Here is a 14,671-nt window from a genome sequence, read left to right as displayed (position 1 = left end):
CTCAGAGCCTGGAGCCTGCCTTAGATTCTGTCTCCCTTTTTCTCTGCCCCTCCCCCACTCGCACTCTGTCCCTCTCTCTCAAAAATAAATTAAAAAAAAAAATTTAAAAAAATGCAATGGTACATAGACATAGTTAAATTCCAAATTTTCCTTACTATTTTAGCCTGATTTTTTCCATTTAGCAATACATTGTAAACATTCACTTGCATTAATATTTTTCACAGACATTATTCTGAATGGCTTCATAATATTTCATCTTACGGATATACCATTATTATGGTTAACCATTTCCATATTGTTGAATGTTTAGACTGGTTATAATTTTTTCTCTCATAAGCAATACGGACCTGTCCATCCCTGTGTGTGCATCCTTGACAATGGGTCTGATTATTTCCTTGGAACAACTTCCTCATAGCTGAGTTGCTGGATCAAAGGGAATGCACCTTAATGTCCCTGTGACTCATTTGCTTATTTATTCTTTATGAAAACTACTTTTCAGAGCAGTTTTAGGTTCACAGCAAAATTGAGAGGAAGGGACAGAGATTTCCCACATACTCCCTGCCTCCACACATGCATAGCTTCCTTTATCTTCAATAGCCCCCACCAGATGGTACATTTGTTGCAGGTGAGGAACCCACACTGACACATTATCATTCCCAAAGTCCATAGTTTCCATTATGGCTTGCTCTTGGTGGTGTACATTCTATGCATTTGGACAAATGAATAATGACATGTATCCATCATTTCGGTATCCAAAACCTCGGCAACCACTGATCTTTTTACTGTCTCCACAGTTCTGCCTTTTCCAGAATGTCCTATGGTTGGAATCACATACTATGTCACCTTTTCGGATTGGCTTCTTTCACTTAGTAATATGCCTTGAAGTCTCCTCCATGTCTTTTCGCGGCTTGATGGTCATTTCTTTTTAGCTCTGAATGATATCCCATTGCCTGGATGCTACTGAAGAGCATCCTGGTTACTTCCAAGTTTGGGAAATTATGAATAAAGCTGCTAGAAACATCTGTGTGCATGTTTTTTGTTTTTTTTTTTTTTTTTTGTGGACATACACTTTCAAGTTCTGTGATACCAATGAGTGCTTTTTTTTTTTAATTATAAAAAAATACAAAGATGATATTCACCTCAACCATTATTCTCTGCATGGCAACTCATGTTGACAATTTGGTATGTGTTCTTCCATACATTTTTCTCTACACACATAGTTCTTTCCTAAAATGGGCCTGCGTGCTTATTTTTAAGGTGCATGTCAATCAGTGTTAAATACTGATGGAATATAACAATAGTTTCAACTCCCACTAGGGAACACTTATGCAGTGCCAGACTTGGGGCACCAAGCATTGTGACCAGTGCTTTATTTACGTTAGTTTTTTTTTTAATGTTTATTTATTTTGAGAGAGAGAAAGAGAGGGAGAGAGAGAGAGCGCAGGCCGGGGAGGGGCAGAGAGATAGAAGGAGACACAGAATCTGAAACAGGCTCCAAGCAGTCAGCAAAGAGTTCGAGGCTGGGATCGAACCCGCCAACCGGGAGATCATGATCAGAGCCAAAGTTGGCGGCTTAACCGACTGAGCCACTTAGGCACCTCTATTTTCATCAGGTTTTGAGTGCTTATTGTTTCCTAGACATTTTAGTAACTATGAAGTACCTACTGTGAGGCTCTCCCAAGTGCTTGTGAACAAGCGTGCACCGTGCCGGATTTGTGCACGTATCTCATTTAAATGTGAAAGCAGGGGCGCCTGGGTGGCTCAGTCGGGTTGGGTCCGACTTCAGCTCAGGTCACGATCTCGCGGTCCGTGAGTTCGAGCCCCGCATCGGGCTCTGGGCTGATGGCTCAGAGCCTGGAGCCTGCTTCTGATTCTGTGTCTCCCTCTCTCTCTGCCCCTCCCCCGTTCATGCTCTGTCTCTCTCTGTCTCAAAAATAAATAAACGTTAAAAAAAAATAAAAAAAAAATAAAAATAAATGTGAAAGCAGCAGGGAGTGAACCGCTATGTTCTGCCCAGGCTGGGGGCTCTGGCCACTTCAAGGGGTGCACACCTGAGTAGGGAGAGGAGGGGAGGCGGCGGCTTCTCCCGGCGGACAGCAGACCCAGGGCGCCCCCAAACGGCTAGGGGTAGAGGAGGCGGGGAAGGTCAGTCGGAGGGCAGGACCGAGCCAGAGGCGAAGCACCGGTCCTGCAGACCTGAGAGCCCCCGGCGGCCCGGAGTGGGCGGGGCCAGGCGGGTGGGCGGAGCCTGTATTGTCCGCTCCGCAGGGCATGCCGGGAGCCCCGCCCCCAACATGGCGTCTCACTGACAGTTGGCTGCCGAGCGGCAGAGGCGGGTCCTGCTCCTCAGGGCGGCGGCGGCGGCGGCGGCGGGGCTGGGGTCTCCGGGGCCGGGGGTGGGGGGGGATGGCGGATCGGACCGCCTAGGGCGGAGCTGCACAGGCGAGGCGGCGAGCGGGGCGCTGCAGGCGGGCGCGGCGGCTGCTGCTATGGACTGGTGATCTCGGCGGCTCCTGCTCGCATCTCTCCCGGGCCGGGCGGCTGCTCCTCACCGCCAAGCCCTCACCCGGGGCCATGGGCTCATCGGCGGCCGCGGCGGCTGCGGCGGCGGCGGCCGCGGACTCGGCGCAGTGGCTCTCGGTGAAGGAGGAGACCATCTTCCTGCACGACGGGCTGATCCGGGTCACCGACCTGGCCGAGCTGCCCAGCGAGATCCTCGGGGCCCCGGAGGCCGCCGACACCGACCTGGAGGTGAGCGAGGCTGCTCCCCGGCCTCGGCCAGCAGATTAGCCCACCCGCCCTGCGTCCCCGCGATCGGGGCCGTCGTCACACCTCTGCCTCACCCCGACCCCGAGGTCCCCCGAAGGCTGCCCCCGGCAGGTGTGTGGGCGCGGGGCGGACAGGTGGGGGGGCCGCGGCCGCAGGTCCGCAGCCCGCCCGCCTCGCTGCCGCCTCGGGGCCTCAAGCCCGCCGGGGACTGCGTTTGTGGCTTCATTCGGAACGTTCCGACACCCGGCGTTTTATTAGACTGTCACCCGGCACGGCCTTCACGCTCTGGAGGAGCCACCGGCGCCTCCCCGGCTCGCTCTGTCCCCTCCCCCACGGACCCCCCGGCCTCACACCCAGGGCACACCCAGGTTGCTTAGCTCTGGGGACATTTTAATTTTAACGCTGTACACCTCGCCCTTTTTCATTCCCAGTTCTGTGTGGATTTTTTTTTTTCTCCCGGGGGAGGTTGGTGGCAGCTGTCGGTCCGTGATGGGCAATCCAGCAACTTGTCTGTGCCGTGCCTCGGATTGACACGGGGCCTTTGTCAGGGAAGCGGGCGGTGTGGACAGCGAGGGTGATGCTTCAGGGGCCCTACGGTGCGCTCTCCGCAAAGGGTCACGGGCGCTTTAGGCCTCAAGGCCTTTTTTTTTTTTTTTTTTTTTTTTTTTGTGTGTGTGTGAGCTCGAGGGTCGCCGAGAAGCCGAGGCTTACGGGCCGTGGCAGGTGCAAAAGCAAATCTCCGCAATTGTGATGTCGGGTTTGGGGGCAGAAGGAAACCAAATATGCTCGGTTGATGAGAACTTTCCACCGACTTCACTTGGTTTCGTGTTCGCCCAGAGGTGAGAATACTGGCTGTATCGTTTCATCGAGGCCAGCCGATGCTGACGCTGCACCCCCTCCACTTTGCGGGATGATATTTTGATGTGTAGGTAGCACCGGGGGGGGGGGGGGTTCATGAAATTCTTAGTGTCGCAAGGAGCACTTTCTGGGGTAGGGCGCGTAGGGCGCGGGGAGGATGGCCTTGTCTTCTGGCTAAAAACGGAATGTGAGGAATCTTTTGTGTTTTGCGGTTTTGCATGCACTTTGGCTTGCAGCACAAGGAACGTTTATAGAAATGGATTAAAACCCGTTACTGTGTGTTTCTGGAAACGGGTAGCGATCAGATCGCGTTGGCCAAGACGCTTGGGCGTGCTTGAGACGCGAGTGCGTTCCCCTGTGTTTTGTGTCTGGATTTGAGCTGGAGCCTGCAGCATTCCCATTGTGAACTCTTAATTGACTTCCTGGCCACCGAAAAGGGAAGATAACAAGTTGGTAGGGAATTCCTCACATGGAATCGTAGTTTTATTACGTCTCATTTGGGCCTATTCTAGAAAAAGGAAGCGTCTGAGTGTCTTATGGGCTTGAAAACTCAAAGGGCATTATGCTATGATGGTGGAATCCTTTTATTTAATTGACTTTGTTGTATCTGAAATGTGGGAAGTGGATGCTCTTTGTTCCTTAGAGACTAAGTTCACAGATCCCACAATTGTATACGTAATGTAATTTATTTATTTTCAGTATTAAGAAGGTAGGAGTAGTTAAAAATACCTGAGCTATTAAGTTGGCTTTCCTAAGATGTTTACTGCATAAATGCTGTTTCCACAGAAGAATGATCTTCAAGAAAGAACCTCTCTGGCTTGGTGAATTTTACAACACTCTTAAAGAAAATGTAGGTTCTGACCTCTCAGAAACCAGTATGTGTATGGGTGATAAATATTTATGGCTGTCAGTGGTGAAGAACTTTTTTCATTTCTTTCCACCTTATACGGGCTATATAGTATCAGTAGAAATGGATAGCTAAGAATGTTTTTGTGGCTATTAGATTTGTGTTTGTGTGGGCGTATTCGCATTTAGTTATTTAATGACAATCCTAAGCGTATCCTGTGTGTCAAACATCCTCTTATTAAGTTCCCCAAAGGATCCTGGTAGTTAAATACTGTTACCCGTTGTAACAACTATAAATGTTACACCCACCGTACAGATGAGGCAAGTAAACACAGAGTGTGTATGTGACTTGCTCAACATCCCCCACGCAGAACCAGTACATTAACCCAGGTCTGTCGGTCTCCAACACATCTGCTTCTTATCGTAATGTTCTGCTGTTTATCCATGCAGTAGGATACTCATATTTGTAATTATTTAACATTTTGTAACTGGCTAAAGATAGAGTAGTAAACAGGTATCTTTATTCCCTTTCTAGTAATGTGTTCTTTTTCATATTTGAGGAAGCTTAGAAGTTCATCACCTTTTTAAAAACTGACTTTTGAGGGGCGCCTGGGTGGCTCAGTCGGTTAAGCGTCCGACTTCGGCTCAGGTCATGATCTCACGGTCCGTGAGTTCGAGCCCCGCGTCGGGCTCTGTGCTGACAGCTCAGAGCCTGGAGCCTGTTTCAGATTCTGTGTCTCCCTCTCTCTCTGCCCCTCCCCTGTTCATGCTCTGTCTCTCTCTGTCTCAAAAATAAATAAACGTTAAAAAATTTAAAAAAAAAAATAAAAAAAAAATAAAAACTGACTTTTGAAATGCTGCCACCCCTGCGAAGTCTTCCAAGCCTCTCCTTCCAGTGGACACCTGGCTAACCAGTGGCCATATTTCCACAGGGTTTTCTAGTGACATAGAGTCCTTCAGGTGACAGTTTCAGATCATGACAAATTTGGATTAAGCTGACCAATTTATGGGGAGCCCGGGTGGCTCAGTCAGCTGAACGTCTGACTTTGGATTTTGGTGCAGGTCGTGATCTCACAGTTTGTGAGATCAAGCCCCTTGTTGGGCTCTGTGTGGACATCACTGAGCCTGCTTGGGATTCTCTGGTTCTCCCCACGCCCCACCACCTTTCTTCTCAGAAATAATTAAAAAAACAAACATTTAAGCCAACAAATTTATGATTGGCAAACTTAATGCATACGTGTGTAGTAACTACAGTAGAGTCTCAGAACCTTGCAACAAGAAGGGACCTTGGAGATAAGTGCTTCCCTCATTTTAGAGAGAAGTTATCTGAGATCAGGAGAGGCTATGACTTGGTAGTGAAGCTAGTTATGGCAGGGCAGACGTGTAGATCTTGGCTTTCCTGCCTTTGAATTCCACTGTTCTTTTCACTGTGTAAGTGCTGCTCAAAGTTAAATGTCAATTTCAAAAAAGAACCCATGCTACGAAGTAGATCAACATTGACTTAGCATTTTAATTTAAGCAAGAGCACAACATTTGAATTAAAATTTCTTCCTAGTTAATTCTAAACAGAAGTTTAGAATTTTTTTTTTTTTAAGTTTATTATTTTTTTTTTTGGTAATCTCTACACCCAAGGGCAGGTTTGAACTCATGACCCTGAGATCAATGCTCTTCCAACTGAGCCAGCCAGGCCCCCCAGCATTTATTTTTGAAATCAGTACATAGGGTGTAATCAACAAATTTCTTCTTCAAGTATTTGTAGACTTCAGCAGTGGGTAGGGCCCACTGTCCTGGGTGTTGAGGACACAGCAGAGGATAAAATAAAATCTTTGTCTTTAAAAAACTTTTATTTTAGTGGGAGGATATAGACAATAACCAGTAATCAAACACATATTATGTATATGTAATATGTCAAATGATAAGTGCCGTGGAGACAAGTATAGGTGGGTAGGAGGAATGGGGAGGAATAGGGAAGAATGGGGGGAAGGGCTCTGTTTCATGTAGGATGGGCAGGACAGGAAAGCACAAGATGGCATTTGAGCAGCGACCTGAAGGAGGAGAGAGTGTACCATATGGCTCCTGGGGAAAGTACATCCTAGACAGAGGACAGCAGGAGCCAAGTCCCTCAGAGGGAAGCATCCCCGGCATCCTTCGTTTGGTGCTCTGAGCCCAGGAAGCCAAGGGGAAGAGGAGAGTGATAGGAGACGGAGAGCTTGGGATGCAGATCCAGTAGGGCTCGTAGATGAGGACTTTGAATCCACTGCCGTGTATCAGAAATGCAGAGTGAGGTTTCTTCGGGGTGTTTAAAATAGCTACCTGTGTTTATTTTAATTTTATGTTGTTGGCAGAAAGTGAAAGCTTGTAGGAAATAATGTTTTTAAGTGTGAAATAAACATAAATTGAAGAAATTCTTAAGAACTTAAAAATGACAACTCGAATATTGCATTTTGCATTACGTTTCATAGAACGTTAGTCTTTTTGTTTTTTTAAAGGCATTTACAAGAAAAAAAGCAATAGCTTATTTGTGGAAGTTCCAAAAGATTTCCGCTTCCTATCTCATTTTCCTTATAAACTCCAGTGGGGGCAGGCATCGCATATATGGATGTTGACAGGGAAGCTAATTGACTTTCCCAAATTGGCCAAGATATTTTATACTCTACAGTTGAGATTAATTTTGAACTCAGGCATTTTGGTTAGTGTTATGGATTTTTCACTCTGTTTATAAGGACCCACCCCATACGTGCATACTCACACCAATTCAGAAGACTTGAACATGAATGTTCATGGCAACTTTATTTGTGCTTGCCCAAAACTGGAAAAAACAATCTAAACATCCACCAAAAGGTGAATGGATAAACAAATGCGATTTATACTGAGTGGAAGAAGCTAGACGAACAGGAATTCATATTGTAAGATTCCACTTATATGAAATTCCAGAAAATGCAGACTCATTTCTCGTGACAGGAAGCAGGTCAGTGGTTGCCTGGGGATGAAGGTGGGTTGGAAGGGATGGGAAAAGGGGTTATAAAAGAGCACGAGGAAACTTTTGGGTGATGGATATGCTCCCTGTTTTGATTATGGTGATGGATTTATGGTTGTATATATACATATGTCAAAACTCATCAAAGTGTACATTTTAATTGTATGCAGTTTACTGTATGCCTGTTTGATCTCACTAAAACAAACAAACAAACAAACAAACAAACTCCACACAAGCCCAGTATGCTTTACTGATACTATCTAGGAAATGAACCAAGGCTCAGGAGGATTTTTTGTTTGTTGTTTTACTGAGTAAGGGAGGAGTTGATCATCTGGAATAAGTTAAGCCTTTTTTTTTTTTTTTTTAATGTTTGTTTATTTTTGAGAGAGAGAGAGAGTGAGCAGGGGAGGAGCAGAGAGAGAGGGAGACACAGAATCAGAAGCAGGTTCTAGTCTCAGCTGTCAGTACAGATCCTGACATGGGGCTCGAACCCACAAACCATGAGATCATGACCTGAGCCAAAGTCAAGACACTCAAGTGACTGAGCCACCCAGATGCCCTGGAATAAGTTAAGGCTCTGAATACTTAGGATACACTCACATGAAACCTTTGAGATGATAATTTAGATTTATAAATGTTGATGTCTTCTCCTAGGAAGATACCACCACCCTTTTTATCTTTTGGTCAGAATCCTTTGGAAGGGGCTTTTGTACTTTTATAGAATTCCAAATTCTCAATTGGGAAGAGTTAATGAATAAGTGAATAAAACTACCTTTGCTCACCAGTAGAATTAATTACCATGTAATTAATGAGCACTGAAAGAAGAGGGGCGCCCCGTCGGTTAAGTGTCCGACTTCAGCTCAGGTCATGATCTCACGGCTTGTGAGTTGAAGCCCTGCACAGAGCCTGCTTCGGATCCTCTGTCTGCTTCTCTCTATGCCCCTCCCTGCCCCCAAATAAATAAGCTTTAAAAAAAAAAAAGAAAGAAAGAAAGAAAGAAAGAAAGAAAGAAAGAAAGAAAGAAAGAAAAAAGAAAGGAAGGAGCGCTGGAAGAAGAGCTGGTGAGCTTGGCCAAATGGCTCAAGCAGCTCTCGGTTTGGCTGGCTGGCTATAAAGTTAGAATGAGGTACCTGAGGACTGTGGGAGGCAGAATTACCTAGAGGTCAAAGTCAGGTTTGAAGAGTCAGACTGGGACTGAAGTTCCAGCTCTGCCCCTTACCGGCTGTGTGACTTTGGGCAAATGCCACGCCTTTAGTAATCCCTGGTTTCTTCTTCCACTGCAACTTCTCTGTCATCATTGTCCCCACCTCTACTTACCACCCTGACCACAGTGTCAGCCTGTTGTGTGCCAGGCTCTGTGCCAAGCACTTGACACCCATGATCTCATTCAGCACTCACAAAAACCTTCTAAGGTTGTTACTATTGTTACCCTTACTTTACAAATGAGGAGACAGGGGCACAGAAATGAAGTAGCTTGACAAAGGTCATACAGTGAGTAGCAAAGCTGGTCTGACTCTAGCCCAGGGTCCAGGCTTTAGAATCATGTTTAACTGTCTCATCATCTGTAAGAGGAGAGCAATAACAGGGCTAACGTAAGGACCAGATAAGGAGGGATGTGCTTATTTATATACTTACAGTGTATGAACTGCCTTTATAAGGTGCTACATTGTTGGAAAGTTATTGCATATTCAGTCAGCTGAGCATTGTATGTGAAAGCAAAACTGTGCCTTCAACAGGATTTTATTTTCTTGTAGTGGATAGTGGAGATGGTAGGGTTTTTGTGTGTGTATGATCCCTCTGGAATTTTCTTCCTTCCCAATTGTTTGCAGTATGGCTAGGCAGATGAGATAACATTTCAGTTTTCCTCCAATTGTATGTCTAAGCTCTTGCTAAATAAATCAGTTTTGATTATTATCTGTCTTCTTGGCCTCCGTATTGACTGTCACAAAATGCCACCTGTTGGCCAGGGCTACTGGGTGGATTGTCATGCACCTGTTCTTTCCCAAGTAATAAGTTACCTGTGGTGATAATTATGAAAGGCATGTCAAGTCCTGAAAGGGCCCCATGCTTTCTCCTCCCTCCCCTTTTTCCATCTTGTTTTACAACGGTACTTGTGGGATGAACACAAGGAGTGAGGTCTGCTTCCTAAGATGTTTAGTCAATAGTTCTAGACAAATGTAAATAACAGCAGGTGATCAACTATGGGACAAATGCATAGTTACTTCAAAAGGAGAGAAGGCTGCGGATATTATATAACTACTACTTTGATCTTGAATTTTTTAACACAATTTATGTATCCATCAAACAATCTTTTTAATTTAAATTTAAATTAAGAATTTTTTTCAATTAAAAAAATTTAAAACGGAGGTGCCTGGGTGGCTCAGTCAGTTAAGCTTCTGACTCTTTTTTTGTTTTTTTTTTTTTTAATTTTTTTTTCTCAGAAAGTGGTAGTTTCTTTTTTTTTTTTTTTTAATGTTTATTTATTTTTGGGACAGAGAGAGACAGAGTGCAAGTGTGGGAGGGGCAGAGAGAGAGGGAGACACAGAATCTGAAACAGGCTCCAGGCTCTGAGCTCTCAGCACAGAGCCCGACGCAGGGCTCGAACCCACGAACTGTGAGATCATGACCTGAGCAGAAGTCGGACGCTTAACCGACTGAGCCACCCAGGCGCCCCCCCCCCCCCAAAATTTTTTTTTTACATTTTATTTATTTTGGAGAAAGAGAGAGAGAGACAGAGCACAAGTGGGGGAGGGGCAGAGAGAGTGAGAGGGAGACACAGAGTCTGAAGCAGGTTCCAGGCTCCAAGTTGTCAGCCCAGAGCCCCACCCGGGGCTCGAACTCACAAACCATGAGATCATGACCTTAGCCGAAGTCAGATGCTTAATGGACTGAGGCGCCCAGGTGCCCTATCTTTTTTTTTTTTTTTTTAATGTTTATTTATTTTTGAGAGAGAGAGACAGAGCATCAGTGGGGGAGGGGGAGAGAGAGAGGGAGACACAGAATCTGAAGCAGGCTCCAGGCTCTGAGCTGTCAGCACAGAGCCCGACGCGGGGCTCGAACTCACGGACTGTGAGATCGTGACCTGAGCTGAAGTCAGAAGCTTAACCGACTGAACCACCCAGGCACTCCAAGCATCTGACTCTTGATTTCAGCTCAGGTCATGATCTCATGGTCGTGAGATTGAGCCCTGAGTTGGGCTCTGCACTGAGTGTGGACCCTGCTTGGGATTCTCTCTCTCCTCTCTCTCTCTGCCCTCTCTCAAAATAAATAAACATTAAAAATTTATTATTATTATTTGTTTATTAAAAAAAATTTAATGTTTGTTTATTTTGAGAGACAGAGACAGAGCATGAGCAGGGGAGGAGCAGAGAAGAGAGGGAGACACAGAATCTGAAGCAGGCTCCAGGCTCTGAGCTGTCAGCACAGAGCCCGATGTGAGGCTCGAACTCACAAACCGTGAGATCATGACCTGAGCTGAAGTCGGACCCTTAACCGACTGAGCCACTCAGACGCCCCCTCCCCAAAATTTTTTAAATGAATACATGAATACATCCTCATAAAAAGTAGAAAAACAGGGGTGCCTGGTGGCTCAGTCAGTTAAGCATTCAACTTTTTAAAAAATTTTTGTAACATTTATTTATTATTACCATTTTTTAAATGTTTATTTATAATTAAGAGACAGAGAGAGACAGAGCATGGAAGGGGCAGAGAGAGGGGGAGATGCAGAATCCAAAGCAGGCCCCAGGCTCTGAGCTGTCAGCACAGAGCCTCACGTGGGGATCGAACCCACGAACCGTGAAATCGTGACCTGAGGTGAAGTCAGTCACTTACCTGATTAAGCCACCCATGTGCCCCTCGTTTTATAACTTTTTAAACTAAATGGTATGTTTTAACCTTCCTATCTCTCTCTTTATAGATCTACCACTTTTTTTTTTTTTTTTTTTTTTTTTACCGAGTTTTTCTTTTTTTTAAGTGCGGCTTGGGACTCCCGAAATACTGGTTTATTTAGCCATTCCCCGATTGATGGGTGTATTCGCTTCCTGTTGCTATACTAACAAATCATCGCAAACTTAGTGGCTTAAAACAACACAAATTTATTCTTACATTTACTCTTACGTTTCTGGAAACCGAAGTCCAGAATGAGTCGCACCGGGTTCAAGTCCGCTGCTGGTACGTCTGGTTCCTTCCGCGGGTTCTAGGGGAGAATCTGTTCCCTGGCCTCGGCCACAACTTCCAGTGGCTCCTTCCTCCGTCTTCAGAGTGTGTCAGTCTGGTCTCTGGCCTGTCATCACAGGTCTTGTTTGATGGGCTCCTCCAGCATCCCTTTTGTAAGGACCTTTGGAGTCCCCTTCCCCCCCAGATAATCCAGGGTAATCTCTGCATCTCAAGATCCTTAATTTAATCACATTTGCAGAATCCCTTTTGCCGTCCAACATCACGTTTACGGGTTCTGGGGATTAGGACTTAAATATCTCGGTAGGGAGCATTATTCAGGTTACCACAATGGGTATTTTGGTTGTTGTCAGTTTTTCACTATGAAAATTGGTCCTTCGGTACCTATCTTGCGTGTCTGTTGTGCACATGTTGTAATATTTCTCTCGAGTGGCTCCTGAGAACTAGAATTGCTGGGTCATGGGTGACCATTTTAAGTTTTATTTATTTATCTTTTTAATTTTTTTTTTTTTAACGTTTATTCATTTTTGAGACAGGGAGACACAGCATGAACGGGGGAGGGTCTGAGAGAGAGGGAGACACAGAATCGGAAGCAGGCTCCAGGCTCAGAGCCATCAGCCCAGAGCCTGACGCGGGGCTCGAACTCATGGACGGCGAGATGGTGACCTGAGCCGAAGTCGGATGCTTAACCGACTGAGCCACCCAGGCGCCCCTTTTTTAAGTTTTAATAGATATTGCCAAATTGCTTTCCAAAGTGACTGTTTTGGTTTATACTCCTGAGTGACAGTGTTTGTTAGGACCCCTTTTCCTTACACCCTCATAGAGATTATTTTAGAACTCATGGATTTGCTTGATTTTATTATTTGCTTAAGCCAATGGCTTTTGCTCTGTAAGAGGAAGCCAGTAGATGTAATTGGGTACCTGGGAATGCATGCTGAACCATGGTCAGCTGAAAGAAGCCAGAGTATTCTGTTAGTGCTGCCTCGCTGTTATCCCTTCGCTTCAGAGGACCTCTCTTGTGGCTTGATCTTCCTTGTCTTCTGACATCCATTCATTTTGGTCAGTAATCCAGTTAATCAGACCATGTCCATATTTAGGCAGGGCAGAGCAACTTCTTATTTTGATGATCTGGGGATGCTGCCAGAGGCCAGCATTGCCAGGGAGCTGCCCACTCTGGGAAGAGACACCCTGGCCCCTGAAGTGTGTTCTTAGTGCATGGTAGGTGTTAGGTAGACTGTTTCAACTCAGATTGTCTTAAAATTTTCTTTTATGTGCAGATACTTCTCTCTCCTTTTCTTTTTTTTAAACTGTATGAAAAGGGGCTCCTGGGTGGCTCAGTCGGTTGTGTCTGACTTCGGCTCAGGTCATGATCTCATGGCTCATGGGTTTGAGCCCCATATTGGGCTCTGTGCTGACAGCTCAGAGCCTGGAGCCTGCTTCGGATTCCGTGTCTCCCTCTGTCTGCCCCTCCGCTGCTTGGATTGTCTCTCTCTCTCTTTCTCAAAAATAAATAAACGTTAAAAATTTTAAAAATAAATAAACTATGAAAAATACTTGATATTAACTTTTAATTTAATTTCATTAATTGATTGTATTTTTATGTTATGCAAAACTTTTTTGCTTGTAAAGAAGTAAAAAATGAGTGTTGTAAACAGAGAAACACCCATATGTGTAAAAGAGAAAAGAGGGGCGCCTGGGTGGCGCAGTCGGTTAAGCGTCCGACTTCAGCCAGGTCACGATCTTGCGGTCCGTGAGTTCGAGCCCCGCGTCAGGCTCTGGGCTGATGGCTCGGAGCCTGGAGCCTGTTTCCGATTCTGTGTCTCCCTCTCTCTCTGCCCCTCCCCCGTTCATGCTCTGTCTCTCTCTGTCCCAAAAATAAATAAAAAACGTTGAAAAAAAAAAATTTAAAAGAGAAAAGAAGTATCCTTTGATTGTACCATCCAAAAATAGTCATATTAATTAATTTTTTACTATTTCCTTCAGTTCACATTTTTATATAAAAACAAAAGTGAGATTATATACTATACACAGTTTTGTATCCTTTAATCACTTATTGGGAGCAATTTTGTCAAATTAGACTTAAAAACATACATTTTTTCTGTGTATTTACTTTTTACTGAATTTGTTAATGTTACAGAGTTCTTGCACTCCCAAACTGTGGCTGAGAATTTAGAGAAAGAAATGATACATGGACAGCCTCACCCACCCATCATATAGTATATTAAAACTTGATTCATGTACATTTTTATAATTTCAAAATAAAAACATAATTTTTGGGGGGCGCTTGGGTGGCTCAGTTCGTTGAGCCTCCCACTTTGGCTCAGGTCATGATCTCACGGTTCATGGGTTCGAGCCCTGCGTCGGGCTCTGTGCTGACAGCTCAGAGCCTGGAGCCTGCTTTTGATTCTGTGTCTCCCTCTCTCTGTGCACCGTCCCTGCTCATGCTCTGTCTCTCTCTCCCTCAAGAATAAATAAAACATTAAAAAAAAATTTTTTTTTAAACATAATTTTTTTTAGGGGCACCTGGGTGGCTCAGTTGGTTAAGTGTCCAACTTCGGCTCAGGTCATGGTCTCATGGTTTATGAGTTCAAGCCTTGCATCGCGGAACCTGACTGGGATTCTCATTCTCTCCCTCTCTCTCTCAAAATAAATAAATAAACTTAAAAATAAAAACTTTATTTATTTATTTATTGATTATTGTTATTTTTTAAAGTAATCTTTACACCCAACGTGGGGCTTGAACACATGATCCTGAGATCAAGAGTTGAATGTTTTACCAACTGAGCTAGCCAGGTGCTGCCTAAAGACATAATTTTTAATGGCTACATAGTAATTTATAAACATAATTTTTAGTGGCTACATAGTAATTTATTGATGTACTATAGTTGTCTTGTACCTTACTGCTTTCTCCTTACATCTGCTATTTTTTTTTAAGTTTATTTATTTATTTATTTAATCTCTACACCTATTGTGGGGCTTGAACTCACGACCCTGATCAAGAGCGATCAAGAGTCACATGTTCTTCCAGCTGAGCCAGCCAGGCTCCCC

At 44.7% G+C, this 14,671-nt stretch overlaps 2 protein-coding genes across 7 annotated transcripts in view; one reads left to right on the top strand and one right to left on the bottom strand.

The window, feature by feature from the left end:
• Positions 1-14,671, bottom strand: part of LOC122204271 (60S ribosomal protein L6-like) — a 738,693-nt gene that overhangs the window by 11,939 nt on the left and 712,083 nt on the right. The window lies entirely within an intron of this gene.
• The window catches only part of HECTD4 (HECT domain E3 ubiquitin protein ligase 4), a 190,776-nt gene continuing 178,590 nt past the window's right edge, over positions 2,486-14,671 (top strand). For 5 of the 6 annotated variants that reach the window (XM_042911721.1, XM_042911718.1, XM_042911719.1 and 2 more), the window contains exon 1: positions 2,486-2,751. In XM_042911721.1, coding sequence (XP_042767655.1) covers positions 2,575-2,751 — 177 coding nt within the window. In that variant the 5' untranslated portion in view covers positions 2,486-2,574. The remainder of the gene's footprint in view (positions 2,752-14,671) is intronic. The other variant, XM_042911722.1, reaches the window with a different exon arrangement.

The sequence above is a fragment of the Panthera leo genome, chromosome D3 (genome assembly GCF_018350215.1).
Source record: "Panthera leo isolate Ple1 chromosome D3, P.leo_Ple1_pat1.1, whole genome shotgun sequence".
NCBI lineage: Eukaryota > Metazoa > Chordata > Mammalia > Carnivora > Felidae > Panthera > Panthera leo.
This window is presented reverse-complemented; position numbering and strand designations above follow the sequence as displayed.